This window comes from Lolium perenne, chromosome 1, assembly GCF_019359855.2.
Source record: "Lolium perenne isolate Kyuss_39 chromosome 1, Kyuss_2.0, whole genome shotgun sequence".
Lineage (NCBI taxonomy): Eukaryota > Viridiplantae > Streptophyta > Magnoliopsida > Poales > Poaceae > Lolium > Lolium perenne.
Genome location: NC_067244.2, coordinates 239,690,590 through 239,715,884, shown reverse-complemented (window position 1 = coordinate 239,715,884; position 25,295 = coordinate 239,690,590). Strand labels below are relative to the sequence as shown.

Genomic DNA, 25,295 nt, shown 5'->3' with positions numbered 1-25,295 from the left:
TTGAGCCCGCACAAAACCATGGATTCGAGGAGCATCTCGAAATTTTTCCATTAAAGCTGGAAGGGTCTCTGGCATCTTATTCCGAGGGAACATGGTCCCATAAACTAAGAATAAAGTTTTCGTACAGAAGTCAAGGAAGTCACGGACCTGAGCCGCGCGATCTTGAAATCTAACGATTTGGCGAGTACGCTCAGGAGTAACCCAAAAGTTAGACCCATGTTGCGCAATGGCCTCAAAGAAACAGCGGTTCGAGCTTCAACACGTTGATCTTCGGCAGCAGTATCCAGAAAAGAGCCTGGCACAGCAAACAAAATATCAAGGAACGAATAAAAAAGAACAACATCCAACACGGTCATGAGCAGGAAACATACCTGTCATATCCAAACTAGCGTCAGTCATTAGCTGAAGCATATAATTCTCACGAGAAGAAGTTTCAGCAGCCTCAGCAATAGCAGCATCCTTCGCAGCGATGGCCTCCTTTGCCTGTTGAAGAGCAATTTTCTCTCCTTCAGATGCTTTTCGAGATTGTTCCATCATTGCCAGAGTCTGTTTCTTCATGGATTGAAGTTGTTGTCGAAGTTCTTGCAAATCTTCCGACAAATGTTTGCTTGAAGAACCTTCGAGGGGATTATCATCGACTAGTATTTTCTTCGAGAAGGAAGAAGCAGGTGAAGCATCGGCAGAGCAAGGACTGGTCGAATAGTTATCAAATATTAACTGGAAAAGAAAGCGACAGGATCAATGATAGTGCCAGAAGGAATTTCATTGATTTCTAGAAAAATTTACATAGACATTACAAATGAAGTTCTCCAAAAGGACTACCAGGATAATTGTCGCCACAGCTAAATTGGCGACAAGGACAAAAGAGAGAGAGAAAGCAAAGAAAAAAAGAGGCATGCAACTAGACCTCCGGCCTCGATGAGCTAGGAGTTGAAGATGGCTTGATCCCGAGATAGGCCAGAATTCTCTTCGTATTGGGCTTGGCTGCCTTGATCAAAGACCGCCATTTTGTTTGCTCTATCTGCTCGGTGTCGCCAACCTTCATCCAGTCAACAGTTTGTTGGCTGTCAGCGACCAAGGCAACAGTGCTCTCGACAGCAATCTTCATGTTCTCCTGGCGCATTTTCAGCCCAAGGTCCTCTGATGGATTGAAGCTCTGGGCAAGTGCAAGGAAAGTCTTGGGCTCCTCTTTCTTCGGGAAGAAGTAGGGGAATAGCTTTGACAATCCTGCGTCAGCATTCACCACGCCTTCACGAATTTCGGATCCATGAAACTCCAGATAAGAAAGTGCGTCAAGGAGAGGATCATTGTCGGGATTCTCCAGATCAAACTCTTGGTTTGTTTGGCCTGCCACAGGAAATAAACGTTGGTCAAAAGCAAGAAAAAGCAGGTCCTATAAAAAATAGAAGGGATCGATATCATTACCTTTGAAGCGCCGATTTTGCGAATTCAGGCGCTTGAGGATTCCCTTTTCACGAGCAGCCTGTGCGGTTTTGTGCTCATTTAATGCAGCTTCAGCATCCTCAAGTCTCTTCTGCAGCTCCTCGACACTAGCAGCTTTTGCCTTGGCTTCATCAGCCTCTGCTTTGGCTTCGCTAGCAACAAGTTCGGCTTTCTTGCGGGCCGCTTCACTTTGCTCCAGTTTTTGAGCAAGAGTGTCGGCAAACTTGTTGGCCTCTGCAAGTTTCTCTGTCAAAATAGAAAAGAAAGGTCAAAATTGCGACAAAAAACAGGAGCAAGAAGTCAGAAACAACGACAGCAAAAAAAGTTATTACCTTCGATTCTTTGGCATACTCACGGTACCCAATGAATTGGGATCCGATGCGAATAAGATCTTTGATCATGGGCTGTCAAAGAAGAACAAAGAAAGAGAAACATCGGTATGAAAAAAGAATGAAGGCATAAAAAAAAGCAAATAGAGGAAATATAGATATTGGCAAGAAAATAAAATAAAAAAAACTTACATCATCCAAGAGCGGAGTAGAAGAGCTACCCAATTGAGGGGCAGGCTCAATGATCGTTTCAATCCTTGTCCTTTTTGGTGAAGGAGCAAGGGGGCTTGATGGCGGAGTAGTGGTGACGACGTTTTGTTGAGGAGGCGAGGTTTCTTCTCCTTCAACTGGCGTATCCGAGGCAAGTAAAGTATGTGACGTGCTCGTCCGAGGAGCCACGTCAAAAGTTGGTACTTCTTCCTCATCATCGCTGTGATTAAAAATCGACAGCATAAAAAGCAAGATAAGACAAAAATTTCGAGTACAGAAATAAGGAGAAATAAAAATGACTTATGAGCTGACGAGGGATTCAAGATAAGGATCATAAGTTGCCTTCTGACGTGAAGGATCAACTTCTTCGGCTTTGGAAGTGCCGGAATCTTCGACGTCATTCCTCTTCCTTTTGCCTTTTGGAGAAACAGCGGGAGGAGGAGATAGTGCCGACGCAGTGCCTTCGGAAGATCCCGCAGATTTTCGAGAATCCACGGGTTCATTCACAAAAGATGGAGCTTCTTGATTGTCATCAGTGACAATGGCCCTTTCTTCGACTTCTCCACCTTCAGGAAGAGGAGGAAGCGAGACAAGGTCTGGATGATTCTGTGCAAAATAAAACAGGGAGAGACGTCAGAAAAGAAGTTACAAAAAAGTTAGCAAAGCAACAACAAGACAATAGACAAAGATTACCTTGGGGAGTGGATTGGCGGCGATGAATGGTGTCACACGGCAAGAAGAAGGGACAGCATCTTTTTTGCTGAGAGACGAGATTTTTCGGATAAGTTTTTCTAAATCCTTGACCTCCAAATTCACCGACAGCCGATCTACATCCTCGTCGCCAGCATATTTCCATAGAGGATATTTGCGAGCCTGAAGCGGCTGCACTCTAGTCCTAAGAAAGTATGCAGTGATTTGGACACCCGATAACTCTTTGCCGCGAGTATTTTGCAACTCGTGGATACGAGCCATCAAGGTTTCTGTCGACGCCCTTTCTTCTTCGGTGGCCTCCGCGTCCCAGGAGCGGCGGCGAAAGATTTTCTCGGCGCCATCAAAAGGAGGGATGTTGTCCTCCGCACATCCATGGTTCTCCTCCTGAATGTACAACCACTTCTTGCGCCATCCTTGAACTGAGTCAGGAAGCTTGACGTCGAAGTAGTTGACAGTGGGCCGAACAGAAATCACAACGCCGCCTATATTATAGGCGACATTGGGCGAGCCATTACGGCGGCAGAAGAAAATGCGCTTCCATAGCGCCCAGTTAGGCTGGACGCCAAGGAAGGCCTCGCACAGAGTGATGAAAATGGAGATATGGAGGATTGAATTTGGCGTGAGGTGGTGGAGTTGCAGACCGTAGATAAAAAGAAGTCCACAGAGAAAAGGATGAATGGGGGCGGAAAGACCGCGGATGAGGTGGTCGACAAAACTTACCCGGTACCCCATTGGAGGGGTTGGGTAGCTTTCCTCCCTGGGGAAGCACAGTGCCTTGGGTTTCTTGCTGATCCCCAGCTTCTTGAGCATGTTGATGTCTTGAGTGGAAATCTTCGATCTTTCCCACTCCGCCGCCCCAAGATCCACGGCGGCCATGGAGGACTCCGGCGTGCTGTGCCTTGTCAATCGACGAGGTGGCATCAACAATGGCGCAGGGTTTGCAGCTTGGAGGCGAGGAGTTTAGGAGGCTGTGGATCGCATGAGGAATTTGCAGATGAGAGAAGGAGGACGGCGCGAGCGGAAGTGCTCAAGGAGGAAGAAGACGAACTTATATAGGGGTGCGGTGAAACGACGAACCGTTGGATAAGGAAAATGTGTGACAGATGATAGCCACGTGGCAACAAGGGTAAAAAGAGTAATTCAACGTTGGGGAAGTTACGGTGCGTGCGCCAGAAAAAGCGGAGGACGTGTGTCCCCCACTTGCATGACGTGTCAAGATAGTGGATTAATTGGGCCCGCATGGCAGCGAGAAAAGACTTGTCGCAAATTTTTGACTAGCAATCGTGGCTATCGTCAGCAACAACGTCATCTTGGCAGAAGAAAAAATTCGACTCAACAGCTTCATAAAAGGCGACACGGAAAAATAATGCTGAGCCTTTGATAAAATACAAGTTTTTGATCAAATGCCCGGGGGCTACTTTGGAAAAAAGGAAAAGATCCAGAAGGACAAGATGGAAATGGTGTGAGCCTATGACCAAATACAAATATTTGTTCATAGCCTCGGGGGCTACTCCCATCGGGAGCGCTGTTCGCGCACCCGAGAAATTATAAAACTTCGGGAGATAAAAGAAAATATAGCGGCATAAGGTGTGGAGCCTACACCCAAGTACAAGTCCTTGGCTGTAGCCTCGGGGGCTACTCCCATCGGGAACGCTGCTCGCGTGCCCGATGAAATTATAAAAAAGAATGAAAGAAAGAGAAAAAGAAAGATAGAAGAGCAAAAGAGTATATTTCGAGTTATAATTAACTCTACATATACTCCCATCGGGAGGGCAATATAAGTCATCTTTGACTCAATAAAATGTGCCATTCCAACAGCCGGAAAAGCACTCGACAATATATTCTCAGAACGCAAAAGTTGCGATCAATTTCTGAATGCCGCAAATTTGCGAAGGTAAGACCCCAGATCCGTTCTGCTGGGCGTGGCATCGCCGAAGACTGCGCTCTGCTACTTTTATCCGTATCAACAGATACGAAGAAAAATCCTAACGGACGCGTTAGGTACCCGATGAATTTTACTGGGACTCAACAGAATGGTAAGACCTTAAGCGGCACCTGTCGAAGTTTACACCGGTATCCCGAGGTCATGTCCAGGGACGTGATCTTGAAGTAGGTTTTTGCGGATTGCCACTAGAGCAGTTAACTAGTACCTGATCCGTCAGATGAACTAGCCCCAACTACCATTATCCCTGTACAATATAGATGTTTATGAGAAGAAATATAGAAAAGTCGAAGTTGTCGAATAAAAATAAACAGTGGAGATTTTCCTTGACCCTACGATTCAAGCAAAATCTCGGGGGCTACTGACATAGGCATCCCAAATGGGCCTGCCGGAGATAGTACCCGGGGTTTACTGAAGGCCCACTACCCGAAGAATAAAAAGATTCGGAAGCCCAAGATAGTATTAAGGAAAGTTAGAGTTGTAATAGAAAGTCTTATTTGTAATCTTGCGGGATGAGTTAGAAACCTTCCCGGACTTTGTAACTTGTACAACACGAATCCCTCGGCTCCGCCTCCTATATAAGGTGGAGTCGAGGGACGCACAGATCATCGAATCATTGTTTACAAACCCTAGTTTTCATAATGGTCGAGTACTTTTCGGCTGAAACCTTCGAGATCTACTTGCCCTCTACTTCCAACTAAACCCTAGCCTACAATCCATAGGCATTGACAAGTTAATACCTTGTCAGTCTGTGTGCTTTTATTTTTGTTTGTGTTTGAATAAATTTGGATCCTAGCAATCCTTGTTTGGGAGAGAGACACGCTCCGCTTTTTCATATGAACACTTGTTCTTCGTTTTACTTTTAATGTTCAATGATAAAAGTTGGAAGCTACAATACTTATCTTATTTGGTTGGAAACAGAAAATGCCTCATATGTCTTGGATAATTTGATACTTGGCAATTGTTTTGAGCTCTCAAGTAGATCATAAGTTTTTGCATGTAGTTTAAACCTATTAGTGGAGAACTACTGTAAAGCTTGTTGAAATTGGTTTGCATAATTGATCTCTCTTAAGGTCTAGATATTTTCTGGTAAAGTGTTTGAGCAACAAGGAAGACAGTGTAGAGTATTATAATGCTTGCGATATGTTCTTATGTAAGTTTTGCTGTACCGGTTCATACTTGTGATTGCTTCAAACAACCTTGCTAGCCTAAGCCTTGTATCGAGAGGGAATACTTCTCATGCATCCAAAATCCTTGAGCCAACCACTATGCCAATTGTGTCCACCATACCTACCTACTATGTGGTATTTCCTGCCATTCCAAAGTAAATTGCTTGAGTGCTACCTTTAAACAATTCAAAATTTATCACCTCTGATTTGTGTCAATGTTTTATAGCTCATGAGGAAGTATGTGGTGTTTATCTTTCAATCTTGTTGGGCAACTTTCACCAATGGACTAGTGGCTTCATCCGCTTATCCAATAATTTTGCAAAAAGAGCTGGCAATGGGATTCCCAGTCCCAAATTAATTAAACTAAATAGACACTCCTCCATGGTATGTGATTGTTGGACGGCACCCGAAGGATTCGGTTAGCCATGGCTTGTGTAAGCAAAGGTTGGGGGGAGTGTCATCATAATAAAACTAAAATAAAAAGGCACTCCTTCATGGTATGAGATTGTTGGCAGGCACCCGAGGATTCGGTTAGCCATGGTTTGTGAAAGAAAGGTTGGAAGGAGTGCCACACAAAAATAAAAATAAAATGGGAGCCGCTCTTTGAAGGTTTGTCTGGCAAGGGGGTTAGAGTGCCCACTACCATTCGTTGACAACAACAAACACCTCTCAAAAATTTACTTTTATGCTCTCTATATGTTTTTAAAATCAAAGCTCTAGCACAAATATAGCAATCGATGCTTTCCTCTTTGAAGGGCCATTCTTTTACTTTATGTTGAGTCAGTTTACCTACTTCCTTCCACCTTAGAAGCAAACACTTGTGTTAACTGTGCATTGATTCTTACATACTTGCATATTTGCATTCATCATATTACTCTATGTTGACAATATCCATGAGATATACATATTAAAAGTTGAAAGCAACCGCTGAAACTTATATCTTCCTTTGTGTTGCTTCGATGCCTTTACTTTGAATTTATTGCTTTATGAGTTAACTCTTGTGCAAGACTTTTGATGCTTGTCTTGAAAGTATTATTCATGAAAAGTTTTGCTATATGTTATCTATTTGTTAGCAACTATAGATCATTGCCTTGAGTCACTTCATTCATTTCATATGCTTTGTAATAGTATGATCAAGGTTATGTAAGTAGCATGTCACTACAGAAATTATTCTTTTTATCGTTTACCTGCTCGGGACGAGCAGGAACTAAGCTTGGGGATGCTGATACGTCCCCGACGTATCCATAATTTCTGTCGTTCCATGCTTGTTTTATGACAATACTTACATGTTTTGCTTGCACTTTATGATGATTTCATGCATTTTCCGGAACTAACCTATTAACAAGATGCCACAAAGTGCGCTTCCTCGTTTCTGCTGCTTTTGGTTCCGTAAAGGCTGTTCGGGCAATATTCTTAATTGGACGAAATCAACGCCAAACCTCCTATTTTTCCCCGGAAGGCTCCAGAACACCGAAGGAGAGTCGGAGGGGAGCTGTGGGGCCCACACCATAGGGCCGCACGGCCGCACCGGCCGCGCCGGCCTAGGGTGAGGCCACCCTGTCAGCCCTCCTGCGCCGCCTCTTCGCCTATAAAACCCCTTTCGACCTAAAAACGCAGTACCAATTGACGAAACTCTAGAAAGACTCCAGGGGCGCCGCCACCATCGCGAAACTCCAATTCGGGGGACAGAACTCTGTTCCGGCACCCTGCCGGAACGGGGAAGTGCCCCCGGAAGCCATCTCCATCGACGCCACCGCCTCCGCCATGCTCCGTGAGTAGTTCCCCATGGACTACGGGTTCTAGCAGTAGCTATGTCGGTATACTCTCCCCCATGTACTTCAATACAATGGTCTCATGAGCTGCCTTACATGATTGAGATTCATCTGATGTAATCGGTGTTGTGTTTGTTGGGATCCGATGGATGATACATTATGATTAGTCTATCTATAAAGTTTGTGAAGTTATTGTTGCTGCAATCTTGCTATGCTTAATGCTTGTCACTAGGGCCCGAGTGGCATGATCTTAGATTTGAGCTCTATACTTATTGCTTAGATTGTATCTACAAGTTGTATGCACATGTCACTGTCCGGAACCAAAGGCCACGAAGTGACAGAAATCGGGACAACCGGAGGGGATGGCGGTGATATGAGGATCACATGTTTTCACGGAGTGTTAATGCTTTGCTCCGGTACTCTATTAAAAGGAGTACCTTAATATCCAGTAGTTTCGCTTGAGGCCCGGCTGCCACCGGCTGGTAGGACAAAAGATGTTGTGCAAGTTTCTCATTGCGAGCACGTACGACTATATACGGAAAACATGCCTACATGATTAATGAATTGATGTTCTTTCTTAATGCTTTATCAATCCTGTCAATTGCCCAACTGTAATTTGTTCACCCAACACTTGTCACTTATTGGAGAGTTACCACTAGTGTAGATCGCTGGGAACCCCGGTCCATATCTCATCATCATATACTTGTTCTATATGTCATTGGAAGTAGTATCAACTATTTTCCGGTGCCATTGCTCTCATATTGCTATTACTGCTGCTGTGTTACTTTTACTACTGCTCTCATATTACTGCTACTTTCACATCACCCCTGTTGCTAGTGCTTTTCCAGTGTGCAAATTGAATTGACAACTCAGTTGTTAAGGCTTATAAGTATTCTTTACCTCCCCTTGTGTCGAATCAATAAATTTGGGTTTTACTTCCCTCGAAGACTATCGCGATCCCCTATACTTGTGGGTTATCAATAATCGTAGGGCACTGGCTGAAGGATGTGACATACGATGGAGCAAGTTTTCTCAAAGATACCATAAAGAGTAAAGTAGTATTTTGTTGACTAAAAGAGGCAGCGAATGGTGTTGTTTTTGGAATTACCGCTGAATTATGCATTGCTAAATAGTTACTAACAGGTTATTACTGTCCAGAACAACGGTGAGGCTGAAGATTCGTGTAAAAATTATCACGCTTTTGCATCGTTGGAAATTTACCATTGCAGAAATATGCGCCATGAAAGAGTTACTGTTGACGCAAGATTTTTGACCGAGATATTGCTTTTGTGAAAATAGTTAGTTACCGCCTCGGGGAAAATTACTAAGAAATAGTTGATGCAAAAAATTAGACTTACCGCTAAAAAAATTATGCTTAAGAATCACTGAGGCTATCGGCGGTGGCGTGATGCGGACAAAGGCCGAGATGTGTGGCTCGACACATTGATTGACTACGACGAGGACAGAGGTTGCGATGCGGGGTGTGAATTGAGAGAAGGCGGCTTGGGGGAGACGACGCAGGGTGGTAGGGTGCGGATGAAGAGAAGGTGGCTTGGGGGAGACGGGGTGCGGAGAAGTACGACACTCGACAGCGGTGCAACGATGACGAAGGAAGTGGGTGAAGCGTGGCGGAGAGAGCGAGGGGAACATGGGATGGGGGGAGAGACGCGACACTGAGGTAGGATGGGCTACGCCAATGGTTTCTCGCGTACCGGTGGCGTAGCCAAGTGGGCCATGCCAGCACCCTTTTGGGGGTGGGCCGAGGTGTTAGGGCCCATCGGCCCAAATGATTTAGGGTTTAGGTGCCTTTATAGGTGCGCCACTAGTATATTCTTGTCCATAGGCTATGATGATTATATTATATTGGTTTCGGGTTGGTGTTGGTACATTGTGGATCACGAGCTTGGTCGTGAGGTTGGAAGGTGTGCACTCGTTTTAAGTCACCGGCGCACGGCTATGATGATTATTATGTTAGGACTATTTGGGTATTTTTTTTTCTTTCATAGATTGTCTTATCTCATATTCTTTCGAACTAACTACACACTAGACGTATATGCAGGTGTGGACATGGATAATCTGAACAAAGTGAAGCTAATTATTAATGTAAAACAGTGGAGGTATTTGTTTAACAGTACCAAAAAAGCAACCTGTTTTGAATATTCTGTTGCGGACAAGCGATCTCTTTTAGTTAAGAAGAAGATAGTGCATGCTGCGGCTAAGTTGCTCATGAAAAGCAGTCGCACTCGTGGTGGTGACCGGTGAGCCAACCCTCTATAGGTACAACAAATAAATCGATAAATCAAGGGTAGCTGTAGTACTCTCAGTTGGATTCCTTGCTCGGCCGGTCGGTGATGCCCTGGGGCGAGGAGAAGCCGACGTGCGGCCATGCTCGCAGCGCAGCCACGGAGAAGAAACGGCGACGGTGGCATGGCTCGCACGCCAAACCCGGCGGCGAGCGCGTCTTAACAAGACGAGACAGGGATCGCTCGCACCGGCCGGACGGGTGATCGCGAGCGAAGCAGCAGCCCACCACCGAACACGCACCGGCCGGCGCGGCCGCGGCGGCACCGCCCGGCCGGCCCCATGTGATGCTCGGCATCGGAGCGGTGACAGGGATAGGGGACGGTGAGTGGACGGCCACGCACGCACCATCGCCTCCCGCTCGTTACGATCGCGCACGCGGTTCACGTGACTGTTGCCGTGCGCCGCGATGACAGCGATTACCGCGTCCGTCCATGACCGTCGGCTCGAGCTGGACTGGGTCCGTCTGCACGACTGAATCACCTCTCTCCGGTCTCCGCCGGTGATTGGTACTCCTACTAGCAAATCGTAGTGTCCCGTTTCGGCGGCTCAATGCGTACTACATTTAGCTCTTTCATCAGAGAAACTGTTTCCTCAATTTACTTTCGGACACGAGGGAAGCCGTTTCCTCGTTCAACTCAGCTTGAGCTTCGGCGCGGGCATGTACAATGGACGGACCAGATGCAAAGTGAACATCCCACTTATGTAGGACCACTTATACTTCATTTTGTGCTTCCAAATTTTACACTACAAAAATGCAAAAAAATGAACTTTGGGTGAGATCCCACCTGACACCTTAACAATGGTGACATCCTACAACTGCCACGTAGGATAAGCGCTAAGTTGGTGACACATCGAAAGTTGAAACAAAAAATTGCCTCCTCTTAGTTACGAGATGAGCTCTTAGCGCCACTCCATCGGCGCAAATTTAGGATGAGATTAAGACAAAAAAGAAATAACGGAGCATATATTATGTTGTGTCGTTACATCTAGATTATGTGGCATTAAGACTAAGATGGTCTTAATAAACATTGTAGACGGGTTGATAATCGGGTGCAACGCTTTACAAAAAAAAAGACCACTTGGGGTTTGGAAATTACTTGACGGATCGCTGTAACCTTGTCCAATTCAGAATTACCATATGATATTTTGTAATAACCTTGTTTATGACGCCCTACGGAAAAATTACTCACCCGATTTGAAAACCCTATATTTGTTGTTCAAACTAACAAAAGTAACTTATGGGCAAGCGACTACTCCTTCCATTAAAATGGTTTTGCCGCCATTGATCCTCAAAATTTTGAAATTCATTCCATCTTCCAGTTCTTTATTCGGTTACCACAAATCCTAACCCCCAACCATGGGGTAATTTTTAACGGTTTTGCTATGTCTTAGTTAACTGAGAATTTCTTAAGCCTAAGTCACTTATAAAAAAGTGCTTTGAGTTGCACTTTTTCTGTTAAAAAAATACAATTGCAATTTTCTAGCAGAAATGTGCAACATGACCGAGTTGCACTTTTTTCTTTAAACTGCAGTTGCACTTTCTAAGGTGACTGAGACTTAAGAAAATCTTAGTCAACTGAGACATAGACACACCCAATTTTTAACATGCTAGCCAAAACATTACTCTGAACTGTTATATGGTGAATGTGCGCCTTTCTTTCTTGTACACTGCAGTAACCGATGCTGTAGTGTCTCATCTCTTAATTCTCAACAAAAAGATGATGACACCCGCCTCATCTTCGGTGTTACAACCCTCCCTACTTCTTTTCTTCACCTAGCTCCTACGGGCAATGTTGGCCCTCAAGATCTCATCAAGGTGAGGCGTCGATACTCGGTTAAGACACCCCCTACCCATATAGAGCGTACACCATTCACCAAATGAAGTCACCTTCTTTCTTATCCTCAGTTGTCAATCTCCCCTAGCCGGGCATGCTTCCTCTCCTCCTCCACCCAAACCAAAGTTGGGCAAGCGTGTTCTCCCTAAGTCCATGTAGCAACCGACCACCCCGATACATTTCATTATCTTTTTTTGCGAAATACATTTCATTATCTTACTTTTCCTTTGGGCCACACAACATAACATGACAAGATGCACCGCCATTTAATCATCACCACACTACTATATCCACACAACCTAATCTACTCCACTTTACAAGAACAAATCCTGCACTCCTCTCCAATCCCTATCTACGAGCTACACGACCAGAAATTCAGCAAAAATAAATAAATTATGGACAATAAAAACTGATATCGCAGCACGATCACAAAACAAAAAGCGGCCAAAAATCATGGACCTCAATCTCGTCTCGTTCCCATCCGCCCGGCGCGCGAGCGCATCCGCTTTGACTCAGCAGACGTCGACCTGTCCGTCCGGCGGACGTGTCCCCGCCGGCTCGCGGCGGTCGTATCCATCCATCCACGTGTTCCCGGGCTTCCATCTTCCATCTTCCTCCTACCCTCCTTCCCGCCCGCCCCTACGACTCCGACTCCGGCTCGCTCGCTCTCTGCCTCGGCCGGCTATATATTACCTCCGAAGCTCCGCTCCACAACCCGATTTTTTGCCCCCCCGTGTTCAATTCGTGCGCAGCCCCGATTCGGCAGCTCCTCCAATCCAGCTCAGAATCGGTAACGAGAACCCAAATCCGGCGACGTAAAAGCCGATCGCGGCGGAGGCCAGGAGAGGCGAGGAGAGACCGAGACCGACCGGCCGGCCGGCGCGCGTAGCAATGCCTTACTGCGAGGTGGACCGGTACCAGAGCGGCGACGAGTGGGAGGGCGTCCGCCTCTTCTACCGCCGCTACGGCCGCGGCGCCACCAAGGTGCTCCTCGTCGTCGGTACGCACCAACTCCGCTCCTTCGTTCCCGCCCGGCGACGAGTTCTTCTCTCAGAAATGGTTCCCTTTTTCTTTCTTTGGTCTATCAGGATTGGCGGGGACGCACGACTCGTGGGGCCTGCAGATAAAGGGGCTGACCGGGTCCGTCGAGCCCACCGACGAGGACTCCTCCGCCGCCGCCGCCGCCCCGCGGACGGACGAGGAGGCCGGCACCGGCGCCGCCGCCGCGGACGACGACGGAGAGGGCCCGGGCATCGAGGTCTGCGCCTTCGACAACCGCGGCGTCGGCCGCAGCTCCATCCTCCCGCACAAGTCCTCCTACTCGTAAGCTCCTCCCTCCCCCTCCAACCAAACCCCTCCCGTCGCCGGCCGTGTAACACCGTAGATCCGAATTTCCCTCGGTTTCGATGATCGGAGGGGGCGAGTTAGGTAGACGACATTGGATGCACAGCTCAATCGCGGGGCCGTCGACGGAGATCTGGAAGGAAGATTGTAGCTTTCGGCGCGAGTGACGCACGTTTTACCCGATTCCCTCCTCCTCCCGCCGCGATTGCTTTCATGAGAAATACTAATTATTTGACGCCGCGGAAGAAAGAGGGGAAACGTCTTTGCCGACGCGTTGAATTGAAAAGTCAAACGGCCGGTGGTTCTGGCCGCGTACTGACCGAGTGAACGCCCTTCTCTGGCTTGCAGGACGGCGATCATGGCGAGGGACGCGCTGGCCGTGATGGACCATCTGGGGTGGAAGAAAGCCCATGTCTTTGGCCACTCCATGGGTGAGTTACTTCGATGCTATTAACAGATAACATTCTGGAAGAATAGTATGCGATTCGTTTTCATTGCCACAAGTGTGCGGCCTATACTATTCCATATACAAGCATTTGACCCTGTCGCTCTCTGCAATCAGGTGCCATGATTTCCTGCAAGCTGGCCGCGATTGCGCCTCACAGGATCTGCTCCCTGGGATTGCTCAATGTCACCGGGGGCGGGCTCGAGTGTTTACCAAAGGTACCACTGGGATGCTGAAACAGAATTTATTCGCAGTACTTTTGGAAAATGGTGAATCATGCTTCCAATCTTCTTCTGTAGTAGTAACTTTGTCCATTTCTTCAGGTCGACGGGCAGATGCTCTCTCTTGCATTCCGTTTCTTAAGGGCAAAAACCCCAGAGGAAAGAGCTCATGTTGATCTGGAAACCCACTATACAAAGGTGAGAAACTATGGATGCATTTTCTGCCGTTTCCCCAGTATATTACTAAAAACTACTTCTTTCGCTATACATTTGTGCTCACATGTGTTGCTCAAATGCAGGAATACCTTGATGAGAAACTCGAGTCCTGCACAAGGAGGGCGATCCTCTACAAAGTGAGTGATATTCCTATGCTTTTGAATCCCCTAGAATCTCTGCATGGTCGGATGTTCTGATTGGCCGGAATAAAACTTTGTTTGTGAACATTTGAAGTATTGTCTTGGCTCTTTCTGTTGCGGGGATTTCATTTGTAACGCACATTGTACTTTCAGGAATATGTGAAGAACATATCAGCTTCAGGGATGCAGTCTAGTTGTGGGTTTGAAGGTCAAGTTAATGCATGTTGGACTCACAAACTGACAACTAAAGAACTAGATACGATACGTGGTGCCGGTTTTCTTGTTTCAGTTATTCACGGAAGGTCAGTTGTTGATATCCAGAACCTTTCTCATGGTTTGTGTGCATAATGTGCATCCCTTTTCATGCCTTGCTCTACAAAAAATGCAGGTCTGACATTATTGCGCAATTGTGCCATGCGAAACGGCTCGCAGATCGGCTTCTTCCTGCTGCTAGAATGGTAGACCTTCAGGGTGCACATCTAGTAAGCCATGAAAGACCGGAGGAGGTAAGCATGAGCTTTGGAAATAGTGCTTTTAATTACTGTATTTTATTTAATGCTCACTTAAACTATAAGTACTTCTCTACATCAGTAATAATATACCCAAACGTACATAGTGAGGCATCCCCTCAGACACCAGCACATTTGAGAAAAAATATTTAGACCTTAATTACCTAGATGTGTATCATTTTCTATTTGTACGAAACATCAAAATGACATCAAAGGCGCAGCCAAACCGCACACAAAACAATGAAATGCAGGAAATCATCAAACACAAAAAAAAGACAAACAAGAATAAAAATTCAGCCGCAGGATTACAGTTGTACAGTCCTGCTGCTCAAACAACTAGTATATGAATCTAAATTGACTTTGTGAGTTGACAGCAATAGAACTTGTTAAAAACATGATGTTTGGACATAATTGTAGTACATACAAGTCCTAGAGTTGAACATGTTAGCTTACAGACATGGACTGTCTATAAGTACATAACATACTGACCAGTCTACTTCACCATGGAGATTCTTATCTTCTCAGGATTATTTCACCTCTAAGGTTGCCACTTTGCTGTTCCAGTGAAAACAAGAAACAAAAATGAGAAATTGAATGTTGATTTGGTTTCTCCTTGTTGTTCTACATATCATCCTTAAGTGTTACAGTAAAGAATAAGAAACTGATATAATATATTGATCTACTACAGGTCAACAACGCAATGATGGATCTGATAAAGGCCACCAAATCTGCGATGAAACCTCACGAGTGGTCGTCGCAACCAGAGAACACATCAGGTATGCGTAGACGGCTGCATGTCGCGAAATTTATTCGAAGGCTATGTTGGAAGGCACACTGCTTACTTTGACCTTTACCAGAAACCGGGGCACTTATTTCTGCGAGATCTGTAACCCTCACAATACGAAAAGATGAAGCTGGCAATGCTGCTGTAGCAGTGTATAACTTTCTTGCAAAGTTCCAACTGAGCTTTCTTTATCTGATAGGACTGATAGTGATGGGGTTTGAGCATATGAGGAACATTGTGAGAGTAATGAAGCCTGTGAGGGTTGCAGCCATTGAGTCATGAAGGTAAAATTAAAATCCTCAAGTACATTCTATATCTGCTACATTGATGGTGTTGTTTGTAATAATACTAACTTCAGTGTGTTTGGTTACTGCAGAAACAAAGACATGTACATTACTCCGAAAACCGTCGAGGAGATCATATTTCAACTGTCTCCTTCATATACTGTGGAGATGATTTTAGAGTAGCATCTCCAAAAAGGCTGAAGTTATTTTTCCCCTCGAGAAAGCCTCTGCCCTTAGCAGAAGACCAGTACCGAGATGAGGAGCTACATACAGTGTGCATTCACCTGGACATAAGTGTCACAGGGTGTAATTGAGATGTACTGCCTGTATTAGTAGCTCGGAGAGAGCAAATCGATGTACCTTGTATGAGTGTGATGTAAGCTGTAACCATGTATATCACGGCCACATGTTGCGCTGGCGACTGTCCCCAAAATTCTTGTGTACCATACTGTGATGATCCCTTGAAATAAATCGATTTGATATGTTGCTGTTGCATCAGCTTATACTTCTGTGTTGCGTCGGCTAAGCTTCTGGTTTCCTGTACAATTGCAGTTGCAAATGTGTAGTACCACTTAATATATTTGTATGCTAATTTAAACGAAAAAATAATACCTAGCTATGTAAAGCCATTGCAGATTTTTTTATTTTTTTAATCTGAAGCTCACCTTGGAGGGCGCCCACCAAATAGTTAGGGGTGTCGGCACTGCCGTATGGAGGTCGCCGGTAGAGCATCCTCTATTTAGGATGTTGCTCACACACTGGCGCCCTCATAGTGTAGCTCCATTAGAAATTTAAATTTAAACTGACATTTAAAAACCGAAATTCAAACAAAATTTATACAAAAATAACTCGAATTTAAACATAAATAAAACTTAAACTTAATCCTAGTCTATTGGCCACCGGTTGAGGCGCGCGACAGGCCTGCTTCATCGTCGTTCTTCGCCTTCGCCGCCTGCGTCCGTGCCCGCCTCTCGTTCCTTGCTTCGCGCATCTAGCGGTGGAGCATGGCGGGCAGCATGGCGGCCGGCATCGCAGGAGCTTGCCAGCGGCGCTATCCCTGCGCTTCCAGCCTTTGCCGAGAAGTCTCGTTCTCGGCGCACCTCGCTTGCTCGCCGGCGAACGCCTCGTAGTGGCGATGAGCGTTGAGCTTGTAGAGCTTTTGTGGCTCCGCCTCCTCCGTGGCCGCTCGCTGGCGCGAGATCTCGAGGGCGTGCTCGAGGTTAGCATCGCTGAAGAACTCCCGCTGCTCCTCCTTCAACCTCCGGAACCGTTGCGCGTTCAACGACGACAGGATCGCCGCCTGCTCCGGGTCGGCGGGGGCCTACGACTGCTCGCCCCACTGCGTCGCCTCCTCCGCCGCCCCAGCTTCCGCGTCTGCAACGTAGGCCTCGTGCCACGCCGCGAACTGTGGGTCCGCGGCGTCCTCGGAGCTGTAGTCCGCATCGAGCCGCGGCTCCGGCTGCGGTGGTGGTGGTGGCGCCGCGGGCAGCGGCCGTTGAGGACAATCATGCAGTACGTCGTCTTAACACGATGCAACATTTTTGAGGTGGAGAGGAGAGAATGGCGTGGCGGAGGTGGTGGAGATGAGAGGATAGCACCGCGGTGATGGACGGCGTATGTACTAAATAGTGGTGGCAACTACTCGCATTTACGGCGGCGCAGGGGACTGGACACCGCGTGGCCAATCGCTGCCCTCGTTGCCGCCTCGGTTTCCGCGCGGGAGACCATTAAACGCCGACGAACAACCTTCCCGCGTCGCGGCCTATGCGAACTGTCACATCCTCTCGCTGACAAGCCGCCAAAACCCACAAAAACCATCGTACCGCGAGGCGCCGGTGTGCCCGATTTGCCCTACGCGAAGGGGCCAACACGGGGATACGTGCGATTCTATTGAACTTAAAAACTAGCCAGGCCCGTTTAGAACGCACACGCCAGCCTCCAAAACGATATCAGGGCCGCCGGTGGAGATGCTCTTCCAGTGGCGGAAGTGGATTCCGTGGATAAAGCCCGTCACCGGTGCTCTTCCCGGCGAAGCAAATCCACTATCATTGAAGTGCAGAATTCAGAGTGCAGCAGGGGTCTGGCATCGATATTGCTCGTCCGCGCTTCTGCTCTCGATACTGTGGGGCTCTGAACCAGTGCACCGCCCTTTGCTTGCTCTGGCGAGCTTCGCCGTTGGCACTTCGGGTGTGTTTGGATTGCTACCAAATCATACCCCATCAATTTTTTGGTCATGATTAAAAGATTAGTTGTTGTTTGGATAGTTGCCAATTTTTTGGCTTGCCAATGCTCCACTACCAACTCTAGTTCAATTTTTTAGCCAATATTGGCCAACTTGTGGGCAAACAAAAGCTCAACCAAAATATTAGCTAGCCAAAATTTTGGTGGGGCAACCTTGGGCACAAACCAACCTCTGCCCCTTCCTCAGCTAACCTCGGCCAATGTAGGTGGTTGTATCCAGAAGTGAGACAGAAAGGAATCTGCTCTTCAGGTACTACCATTTTGCCAGGGCACGAAGTCTGCGTCATGGAAAGATCATTCATGTTTTAAGATCCGTCTTAACAACTGCCAAAAGGTCGTGAATCTGAACAATTACGCTCCAGACTCGGGAGTCGGGAAGTAGGGTAAGATGTTGAGGCATGCATGGCACACGAATGATCAAACAGGTAAAGTAATATGGTTCGATCGATCACCTGCCATGCCACATAGGTACAGCAGCCCGCCACCACGTATCCGCCGTGCCAAGCCACGCACGCATGGCGATTTTCGACGGAGTGGAGGAAGAACATGGATGAAGGAAAGAATTCAGTGCACAAATCGAAGCGAGAGAGTGGCTCATCAGGACGTGGGATGCACGTGTTAGGACATCACTCGCCACTCGTACTGTCTAGCTGCTTCACTCAGTCGCTCCTCTTTTCCAATCACAACCGTTTCTGCCAAGAACGCAATCTACCACGCGCGCTGGAGCTATACGCACTTGTTCGTCGAAACCAGACATAGAATCGGACGGGAAAGAACTGATGCAAGCTAGAGTAGTAGGAGGACAGACAGATGTGTTGGCTTACCTGATAATTGTAGCGGTGATCTCCGGCGGCCGGCTGGCCATTGACGAGCCGGTCTGGGACCGACGGCGGCTTTGGAAGAGATCGCCGACCGGATGAACGATGAACTCAGAGAGAGATGGAGGTAGGCGCACGCCAGGGGCGGAAGAGGGGAAGAGGATGGATGGGTGGCCGTGCGCAGGAAGAGAAGCTGGAAATGGGGCAAAGCGACGGTAGATTCGGTCTCCCCGCCAAAAATATTCCGAGTAGCCGGAGCATATTCGCCAGCGGCTATCCGAATATACAAACTACGTTTTCTTCCGGCCAAAGCGTAAACAGTGGTGTTGCTCCCATTGTAAATTTTTGGGCTTTGGGCCTCCCTTCAAACGGGCCTCCTCGCTCGCGTAGTCTCTTTGCTGCTAGTCCACTGTGTGCTCGCGTCGTGTCCAGCAACAACGACGGCGACGAAGGAAGAAGGAAGGGGAATCGCAGCCATGGGCGTGATGGACAAGCTCAAGATCTTCGTCGTCAAGGAGCCCGTCGTCGCCGCCTCCTGCCTCATCGCCGGATTCGGTAACAACCCCACCTCTCCGCCTCCCACCCCAAACCCTAGCACCCCGTGCCCCGCGCGCGCATCACTGAGCTCCGTTCCTCCTGGCGTGCCTTCGCTCGCCTGGGTACTCCGCTCAGCTCGGTTCCCCGGTTTACGGGAATCTGGGAATTCGCCCTCAGCCATGGTTACGGACGCTTGGACGTGATATTCCCCTGCTACAATTTGTTGGATCTGAGCTTCTCCCTATCCCTCAGATGCGTGCCTCGCTGCAATTTACAAACCTACCAGTAGCCCTGCTCCGTATCTCCGTCCACGTGTCACTGCAATTGCATTTATACGGCTGCTATCCACTCGTATGGACATCTGGACAACTAAACATCCCCTTTCCAATGTGTTATAACCATTTTTTTTAAAAGCTGCGTTATAAGCACTGTTGATTCAACATGAGTATGGTTCCTCCTGCCTTATAAGTGGTGGGAAGCTGACAACGGTTGCACTGGATCTCGCGCCGAAATGTAGCTGCGCCAAGTTTCAGTCCTTCCTACCATCCTATGGAATCGCGCTGTCAAAATGACCTGTATGAATTGGCTAACTCAGCATCGAATCAAGACTGAGATAGACTCTGTCTGCCTGCATTCATCTCCCAGGAAACTGAACGGGACTTTTTTATTGTTGTTAAATGCGCCTGTTTGCCTTTCCCATGTTGTTCATATTGCTTAAGGAAACCAGATAGTACCTACAACTGTTTGAGACGCATTTGGGCCAGTCTGCTACACAGGATTGGCTGAATGTCTTAGTATCAAAGTTACCTTCTAGACCATGTTACTGTCAGTTTGTTCTATGAATTGACTTGCCACAGCTCCTTTGCAGCTTATATAACTAATTATATATATGTTCATACTTCTCATTATCACTCTTGGTTGTCTGTAGTGCCGTTCATTTGTGAAGGTTAGATGGTAGTGGGAGTTATCTAAGTATTTTTTTAGCCATGTCCTGGCTTTGCATGTTTCTCAGTTGCTTTCACTAGAGCTTGTCCAGCAATCTGGGTGCTAAATTGTTTGATGAAGTATTCATTTCTTTAAAACGTATTTGATTCATTATCTGTATCTTCTCAACGTGTTTGATTAACTATCTGTGTCTTCCCAACGTAGTTGATTAATTGTTTGTAACTCATTGTCAGTATTTTTTGCTGGTACTGCTGTGCACTCATGAAAGCTTGGAAGTAGTCGGAGTTATCTCTGTATTTTTGCCATGTCATGACTTCCCTACCTATGCTTGTCAGTTGCTTTTAGGAGAGTTTGTCGAGCAATCTGGGTACTAAATTGAAACTGTACCAGGCGTTTTACGAGACCTTAGTTGCATTTACTGGTTTATATTGTATCACTTGCATGTTTCTTCCAAGGGTCTGATTTAGTTCTCCTTCATTGAAGCGTTAAGGATTTTTGAACTGCCATGACTACTCCGGGTGTGGAACAGTTTGTCATTTTGCATTGTGGCAACTGGATACTTTTTTTTTTTTTTTACAACTACTTCAAAGAAGAAAAGGAGAAAAACACTTAGTGTGTTATGCCCCATTTCAGTGTTTAGTAATTTCTTTTTACTGAAATACCGTAGGGTAGCGTTTAGTCAAATTGTAGGCTTTGTTGGTTTAGTACAGCCCTAAGATGGACATCCCATTTTTAGTGGTGACCAGTTGTAGTGATCATCATCCAACAGTCTGTACGTTTCTCTTGACAGTGCAAGTTTATTGTATGGATCATATGATCTTCTAATTTGAATGTTTGATGTATTTATTGACAGAAGGCCTAGGTCTCTCCAATCCCCATCAGTCTGCCAAATATCGTCATCTGACCTTACCTTGTGCAATTTCAGGTTTATTTCTTCCAGCAGTTGTTAGGCCAATCTTGGATTCTTGGGCAGTTGAGGAACAAGTCGCCCCAACCCCACTAAAGGATGTATGTGTTTCCCCCCAAAACATTATTTGTTATCTGTGCTGCGACTTTATTAATATTTTTTTTTATGAGTACCCCTCTCTAGTTTTCCAACCGCACTATTAATAATTTTCCAATCTTATCATGTTCTTGTGTGCCAGCTGAGATGTACACAAGTCAGTACCATCCTTGCAAATTAAACTTTGTATAATTGATTACTCCTTGTTATTGGCCACAAAATCCTAGTTGTACTAAGAGTTCTTTTGAAATAGAATTAAACTATTTTTTTGTGAAATTCCTGCATCCCAGCTTGGTCTTAAATAAGGGGATTATCTTTTGAAACTCATCATCATCATGCTTCTAAATAATCATGCCGAGGCTACAACCCACGGTTTCATCCATATTGCTCTTTTATGTACTGAGATTGTCCATATATATGGATATGGTGTTTAACCCATCTTCTTTCGGTACCTCTGCAGGTGATTGCAGGTGTCACCAACAAGACAAAGTAGTGACCTGCACGTCTTCAGTGGTTCATGTCGCTGGCACATTTTTCTTTTCACTTGTTTTTGGTGCCCAGACGAGGAGGCTCTCTCCGTCCGCACGGTAGCTGGCTGTAATGAAGTCTGAAATAATCATTGTACCTGAACTGGTTTTCACCGTAATGAAGTGAGATGACTTTGTTTAAAGAGTAATCGTTTGTTGACAGAAGTGGGTGGAAAAACATTTTTTGCCCTACAGAATTTGTTTCAGTATCACCTCTTGTTCTTGATTTGGCTGACCAGGCGATGACTCCCTGGTGCTGGACACTACCCTTGCCCTTGTTCCCTCGCAACGCACAGTTGAATTTGAGATCATTGATCTCCCTCTCCCACCCTGGCGAATCAATCATTAATGTGTTTCGATGTTGTTTCTTGCTGCATTATCATCATACGGTATCATCAACCTGCTGCTATAGCGAGTGGACATGGCGGAGCTGTTGTAGCGACATTCGCAATTGTCACCAGTAGACAGAGCTTATTTTTCCCATTGTCACCAGTAGACAGAGCTTATTTTTCCCCTTCTTTTGAGCGAAGCCTGTTACCGGAGAGGTACAAGGAAGACGAGCGTGGCAGACTGGGCCACTCGCAACGTGCGATGCGTATGAATGGCTGATCTAAAGTTCATATGGGCTGGCGGCCTACAGAATGAGGCCCGGCCCAACTCATTACCCAAAGCTAGCACCAAACCTAGGGTTTACGAGTGCCGACTTGTATAAAGCGCCGAGCTCCGGGTTGTTCCAACCTTCCGCAGCAGCCGCCATCACCACCACCCCAAAGAACCGGAGCAGTCCAAGGCGGCGCTGCGGCTTCCCCATCTCCGGTAAGCGCTGGATCCTTCCTCCTCTCAAGCGCTCTATGCGGATCTCCCAACTCGCATGATTAGGTCGCTTCAGCGTGTGCGCCCATCACGGATGTGATGGTTCCGCGTTCCTTTTCGCTGCTGTTCTCTTGATTTCGTTCCTGGTAATGATTAATGGCAGCTCCGTTCGAAAGCGTTTGTGTGGCTTGGTGAAGTTTGTTCGCGGTTTCGTTTCGTGTAAGCGATTTTTTCCTTAGCTAGGTCGCATGCTGAGCTAAAACTGCCCACTGCTGTCAGTAAGATCTATTCACTGCTGTAAAGTCAAAAGCTTCACCGAAGATTCTGATAGTGCTATATACTAGTGCTATTTTTGTTGTAATCAAGCATGCATTTGCTAAACCACCCATTTCCACTGCAAACTGTGAAATGTTGCCCTATCCATGTATGTTTCTCGTCTCCTTGCGCTACTCTACCCAGTTCCTAACCTTTTATTTCTGTCTTTGGTGATGTAGGCGAAAGGAAATGACTACCGTCCCGGGGTCTCTCGTCTGGGAGCTTGTCAAGAAGAACAACTGCTTCCTGATCAAGCAGTTCGGCAACAGCAACGCCAAGGTGCAGTTCAGCAAGGAGCCCAACAACCTCTACAATGTCCACTCCTACAAGTTCTCTGGTCCGTAGTTGCCTGTGCTGTTTAAACCCTTCTGCACCTACAAATCCTGTCGTCCTCACATCACTAACCAGCTGTGTGCTGATGTGGTTTGACAGGCTTGGCGAACAGCAAGACTGTGACGGTCCAGCCATCGGCTGGAGATGACAAGGCAGTTGTCCTGTCCACGACCAAGACCAAGAAGCAGAACGCCCCTGCCAAGCTCCAGCACAAGAATGTGATGCGCAAGGAGTTCCGCAAGATGGCCAAGGCTGTCAAGAACCAGGTATTGAAACATGAAAAATCCTTCAACTGGAATACCCTTGTTATGCTTGACTTCTAGGCTACAACTCATTTATTTGTTCATGTGCTCTTGCTCCTATATGGCGGATCTGCTTTTCTGCTATGATGCATAGGTCTAGAAAACATGTATTGGTACTGATCACCAATATTTTTTATTCTTGCTGTTGCATCAGTTTGTAGAGTTTTGTGTTTACTCAGTCTTTCTTAGATGTACTTTGAGTGAGTAAGAAGTATCAATCTCATTAGTCAATCTGTTTTGTTTCTTTCTGGGTCCACTGCTGACCTGGGGTAACTGCTGTGATGAGCCGTAACAATAAGAATACCAACCGATCAATTGGTTATTCAATGAAATAGTCTTAACGCTTGGCTTCTGAGCAGATCTTGCTAGTAGTTTGTTTTGTTTTTGTGTTTTAGTTTTATTAGTTGCCATAAGTATTGCTATGATGAGCCGTAACAATAAGAATGCCAACCGATCAATTGGTTATTCAATGAAATACTCTTAACGCTTGGCTTCTGAGCAAATCTTCCTAGGATACAATTTCGTTTTTCTATTTTGATTTTAATAATGGCCATAAGTATTGCTGTGATGAGCCGTAACAATAAGAAGGCCAACCGATCAATTGGTTCTTCAGTGAAATATTCCTTTACGCTTGGCTTCTGAGCTTTAGTATGATTGATTGTATTTCATTTTGCATGTATGAATTATGTTTGTGATCATAGGTTGTTGCTGTGATGAGCCGTAAACATAAGAAGGCCAACCGATCAATTGGTTCTTCAGTGAAATTTTCCTTTACGCTTGGCTTCTGAGCTGAACATAACTGATCTGATCTAAACCTAACTTTGATTCTGCCGTGTTTCATATTTTAGTCTCCTTGGTTTATCAACATTTTGCTGTGATGAGCCGTAACTCATAAGAAGCCCAACCGATCAATTGGTCCTTCAATGAAATATTATTTTACGCTTGGCTTCTGAGCTCAGTTTGTTCGAGAATTTGTTGTGTTTGTGTCTTTGTGCTTATTATGGTTGCTTACCAAGGTATTATTGCTGCGATGAGCTGTAACACATGTGTAGCCCAACCAATCGATTTGTCCTTCTGCATAATATTCTTTTACGCATGGTTTTTGAGCTGAACCTGCTATGTTTGCTATGTTTAACCACTGATATAAGATATTGTTATGGAAATGTTCCTTTTTATGCTTGGCTTCTGTACTCAACCTTCAGACAAATTGTCCTGCTAGTCAATAGCATTCTTGTGTGCAGTATGGAAACAATAGGCACTACCTTGTAACAACAATTTACTATGCTTATATCTGTTGATTGTTATGGTCTTAACTGTTCCTTCCTCTACCCTTCAGGTTTGCAACAACTATTACAGGCCAGATCTGACCAAGCCGGCTCTTGCAAGGCTGAGCTCTGTGTACCGCAGCCTCCAGGTGTCCAAGTCTGGCATCAAGAAGAAGAACAGGCAGCCAACTAAGCTGTAAAATGCATTAAGGTTGCTTCGACTGCTCAATCAGTTTTGAATCTTAAGTGGAGAAACCATGTTACAAACCCGCCCTAGTTTGTGCTCTGACAGTGTTAGAATGCTTTGTGTCGACCTATAATTATTGTTTATTTTGCACTGATGATGGCTCCTTGTGTCTTTAAACTTGTGCTCATGGTATTCTGCTATTCTATTTGGACCCAATGTGCATCTTCTCATACCTGAACTAGAGCTCTGTTTTAACTCGTGGTATTCCACCTCAAAATCTGTGTTGAATGGCCGTACTACTTGTGGTTATTTGTTCTGTCGGTGGTATAGCCCAGCTAGCGCCAGAAGCCT

At 46.2% G+C, this 25,295-nt stretch overlaps 3 protein-coding genes, 1 long non-coding RNA gene and 6 other non-coding genes across 11 annotated transcripts; 8 read left to right on the top strand and 2 right to left on the bottom strand.

Moving 5' to 3' along the window:
• Nucleotides 1–901: 901 nt before the first annotated feature.
• Nucleotides 902–10,175, bottom strand: LOC139834949 (uncharacterized). The gene is made up of 3 exons (XM_071824876.1): nucleotides 10,121–10,175; nucleotides 1,426–1,689; nucleotides 902–1,347 (listed from the first exon to the last, which is right to left on the bottom strand). The coding sequence occupies exons 1-3, from the start codon at nucleotides 10,173–10,175 to the stop codon at nucleotides 902–904; spliced, it is 765 nt and encodes a 254-aa protein (XP_071680977.1).
• A 2,122-nt stretch (nucleotides 10,176–12,297) lies between these two features.
• LOC127324401 (uncharacterized) lies at nucleotides 12,298–15,658 on the top strand. 2 transcript variants are annotated; one of them, XM_051352237.2, is made up of 10 exons: nucleotides 12,298–12,715; nucleotides 12,804–13,038; nucleotides 13,408–13,490; nucleotides 13,622–13,722; nucleotides 13,828–13,923; nucleotides 14,025–14,078; nucleotides 14,235–14,383; nucleotides 14,470–14,587; nucleotides 15,279–15,366; nucleotides 15,574–15,658. In XM_051352237.2, the coding sequence occupies exons 1-10, from the start codon at nucleotides 12,607–12,609 to the stop codon at nucleotides 15,654–15,656; spliced, it is 1,116 nt and encodes a 371-aa protein (XP_051208197.1). In that variant the 5' UTR covers nucleotides 12,298–12,606; the 3' UTR covers nucleotides 15,657–15,658. The 2 variants fall into 2 exon arrangements, with proteins under 2 accessions (XP_051208197.1, XP_051208196.1); XM_051352236.2 differs by having other exon boundaries at nucleotides 12,302–12,715; nucleotides 15,448–15,658.
• Nucleotides 14,958–16,301, bottom strand: LOC127324454 (uncharacterized). The gene is made up of 2 exons (XR_007866364.2): nucleotides 16,271–16,301; nucleotides 14,958–16,196 (listed from the first exon to the last, which is right to left on the bottom strand). It is a non-coding gene; the product is annotated as an uncharacterized lncRNA (long non-coding RNA).
• A 2,804-nt stretch (nucleotides 16,302–19,105) lies between these two features.
• Nucleotides 19,106–25,160, top strand: LOC127337158 (large ribosomal subunit protein eL28z). The gene is made up of 7 exons (XM_051364082.2): nucleotides 19,106–19,272; nucleotides 21,125–21,207; nucleotides 21,663–21,691; nucleotides 22,444–22,545; nucleotides 23,037–23,194; nucleotides 23,290–23,456; nucleotides 24,829–25,160. Exons 1-7 carry the CDS (start codon nucleotides 19,194–19,196, stop codon nucleotides 24,955–24,957), a joined length of 747 nt encoding a protein of 248 aa, XP_051220042.1. The 5' UTR covers nucleotides 19,106–19,193; the 3' UTR covers nucleotides 24,958–25,160.
• On the top strand, nucleotides 23,765–23,852 carry LOC127328044 (small nucleolar RNA R24). Its single transcript, XR_007868951.1, has one exon. It is a non-coding gene; the product is annotated as a small nucleolar RNA R24 (small nucleolar RNA).
• LOC127328043 (small nucleolar RNA R24) lies at nucleotides 23,908–23,995 on the top strand. Its single transcript, XR_007868949.1, has one exon. It is a non-coding gene; the product is annotated as a small nucleolar RNA R24 (small nucleolar RNA).
• LOC127328041 (small nucleolar RNA R24) lies at nucleotides 24,051–24,139 on the top strand. Its single transcript, XR_007868947.1, has one exon. It is a non-coding gene; the product is annotated as a small nucleolar RNA R24 (small nucleolar RNA).
• Nucleotides 24,197–24,285, top strand: LOC127328042 (small nucleolar RNA R24). Its single transcript, XR_007868948.1, has one exon. It is a non-coding gene; the product is annotated as a small nucleolar RNA R24 (small nucleolar RNA).
• Nucleotides 24,361–24,450, top strand: LOC127328040 (small nucleolar RNA R24). Its single transcript, XR_007868946.1, has one exon. It is a non-coding gene; the product is annotated as a small nucleolar RNA R24 (small nucleolar RNA).
• LOC127328045 (small nucleolar RNA R24) lies at nucleotides 24,514–24,603 on the top strand. The gene has a single exon (XR_007868952.1). It is a non-coding gene; the product is annotated as a small nucleolar RNA R24 (small nucleolar RNA).
• Nucleotides 25,161–25,295: the final 135 nt, after the last annotated feature.

What these genes read in the sequence shown, in the direction of transcription:
- LOC139834949 (XM_071824876.1), bottom strand. Translation starts at nt 10,175, where the DNA reads ATGCCGAGCATCACATGGGGCCGGCCGGGCGGTGCCGCCGCGGCCGCG. An exon ending in CGCCGCGGCCGCGCCGGCCG is followed by an intron (nt 1,690 to 10,120) that starts GTGCGTGTTCGG and finishes CTATTTTGACAG; the next exon opens with AGAAACTTGCAGAGGCCAAC. An exon ending in GCAAAATCGGCGCTTCAAAG is followed by an intron (nt 1,348 to 1,425) that starts GTAATGATATCG and finishes TTCCTGTGGCAG; the next exon opens with GCCAAACAAACCAAGAGTTT.
- LOC127324401 (XM_051352236.2), top strand. Translation starts at nt 12,607, where the DNA reads ATGCCTTACTGCGAGGTGGACCGGTACCAGAGCGGCGACGAGTGGGAG. An exon ending in GGCTCGAGTGTTTACCAAAG is followed by an intron (nt 13,723 to 13,827) that starts GTACCACTGGGA and finishes CCATTTCTTCAG; the next exon opens with GTCGACGGGCAGATGCTCTC. An exon ending in GTTTCAGTTATTCACGGAAG is followed by an intron (nt 14,384 to 14,469) that starts GTCAGTTGTTGA and finishes CAAAAAATGCAG; the next exon opens with GTCTGACATTATTGCGCAAT.
- LOC127337158 (XM_051364082.2), top strand. Translation starts at nt 19,194, where the DNA reads ATGGGCGTGATGGACAAGCTCAAGATCTTCGTCGTCAAGGAGCCCGTC. An exon ending in CCCCAACCCCACTAAAGGAT is followed by an intron (nt 21,208 to 21,662) that starts GTATGTGTTTCC and finishes GTACCTCTGCAG; the next exon opens with GTGATTGCAGGTGTCACCAA. An exon ending in CCAAGGCTGTCAAGAACCAG is followed by an intron (nt 23,457 to 24,828) that starts GTATTGAAACAT and finishes TCTACCCTTCAG; the next exon opens with GTTTGCAACAACTATTACAG.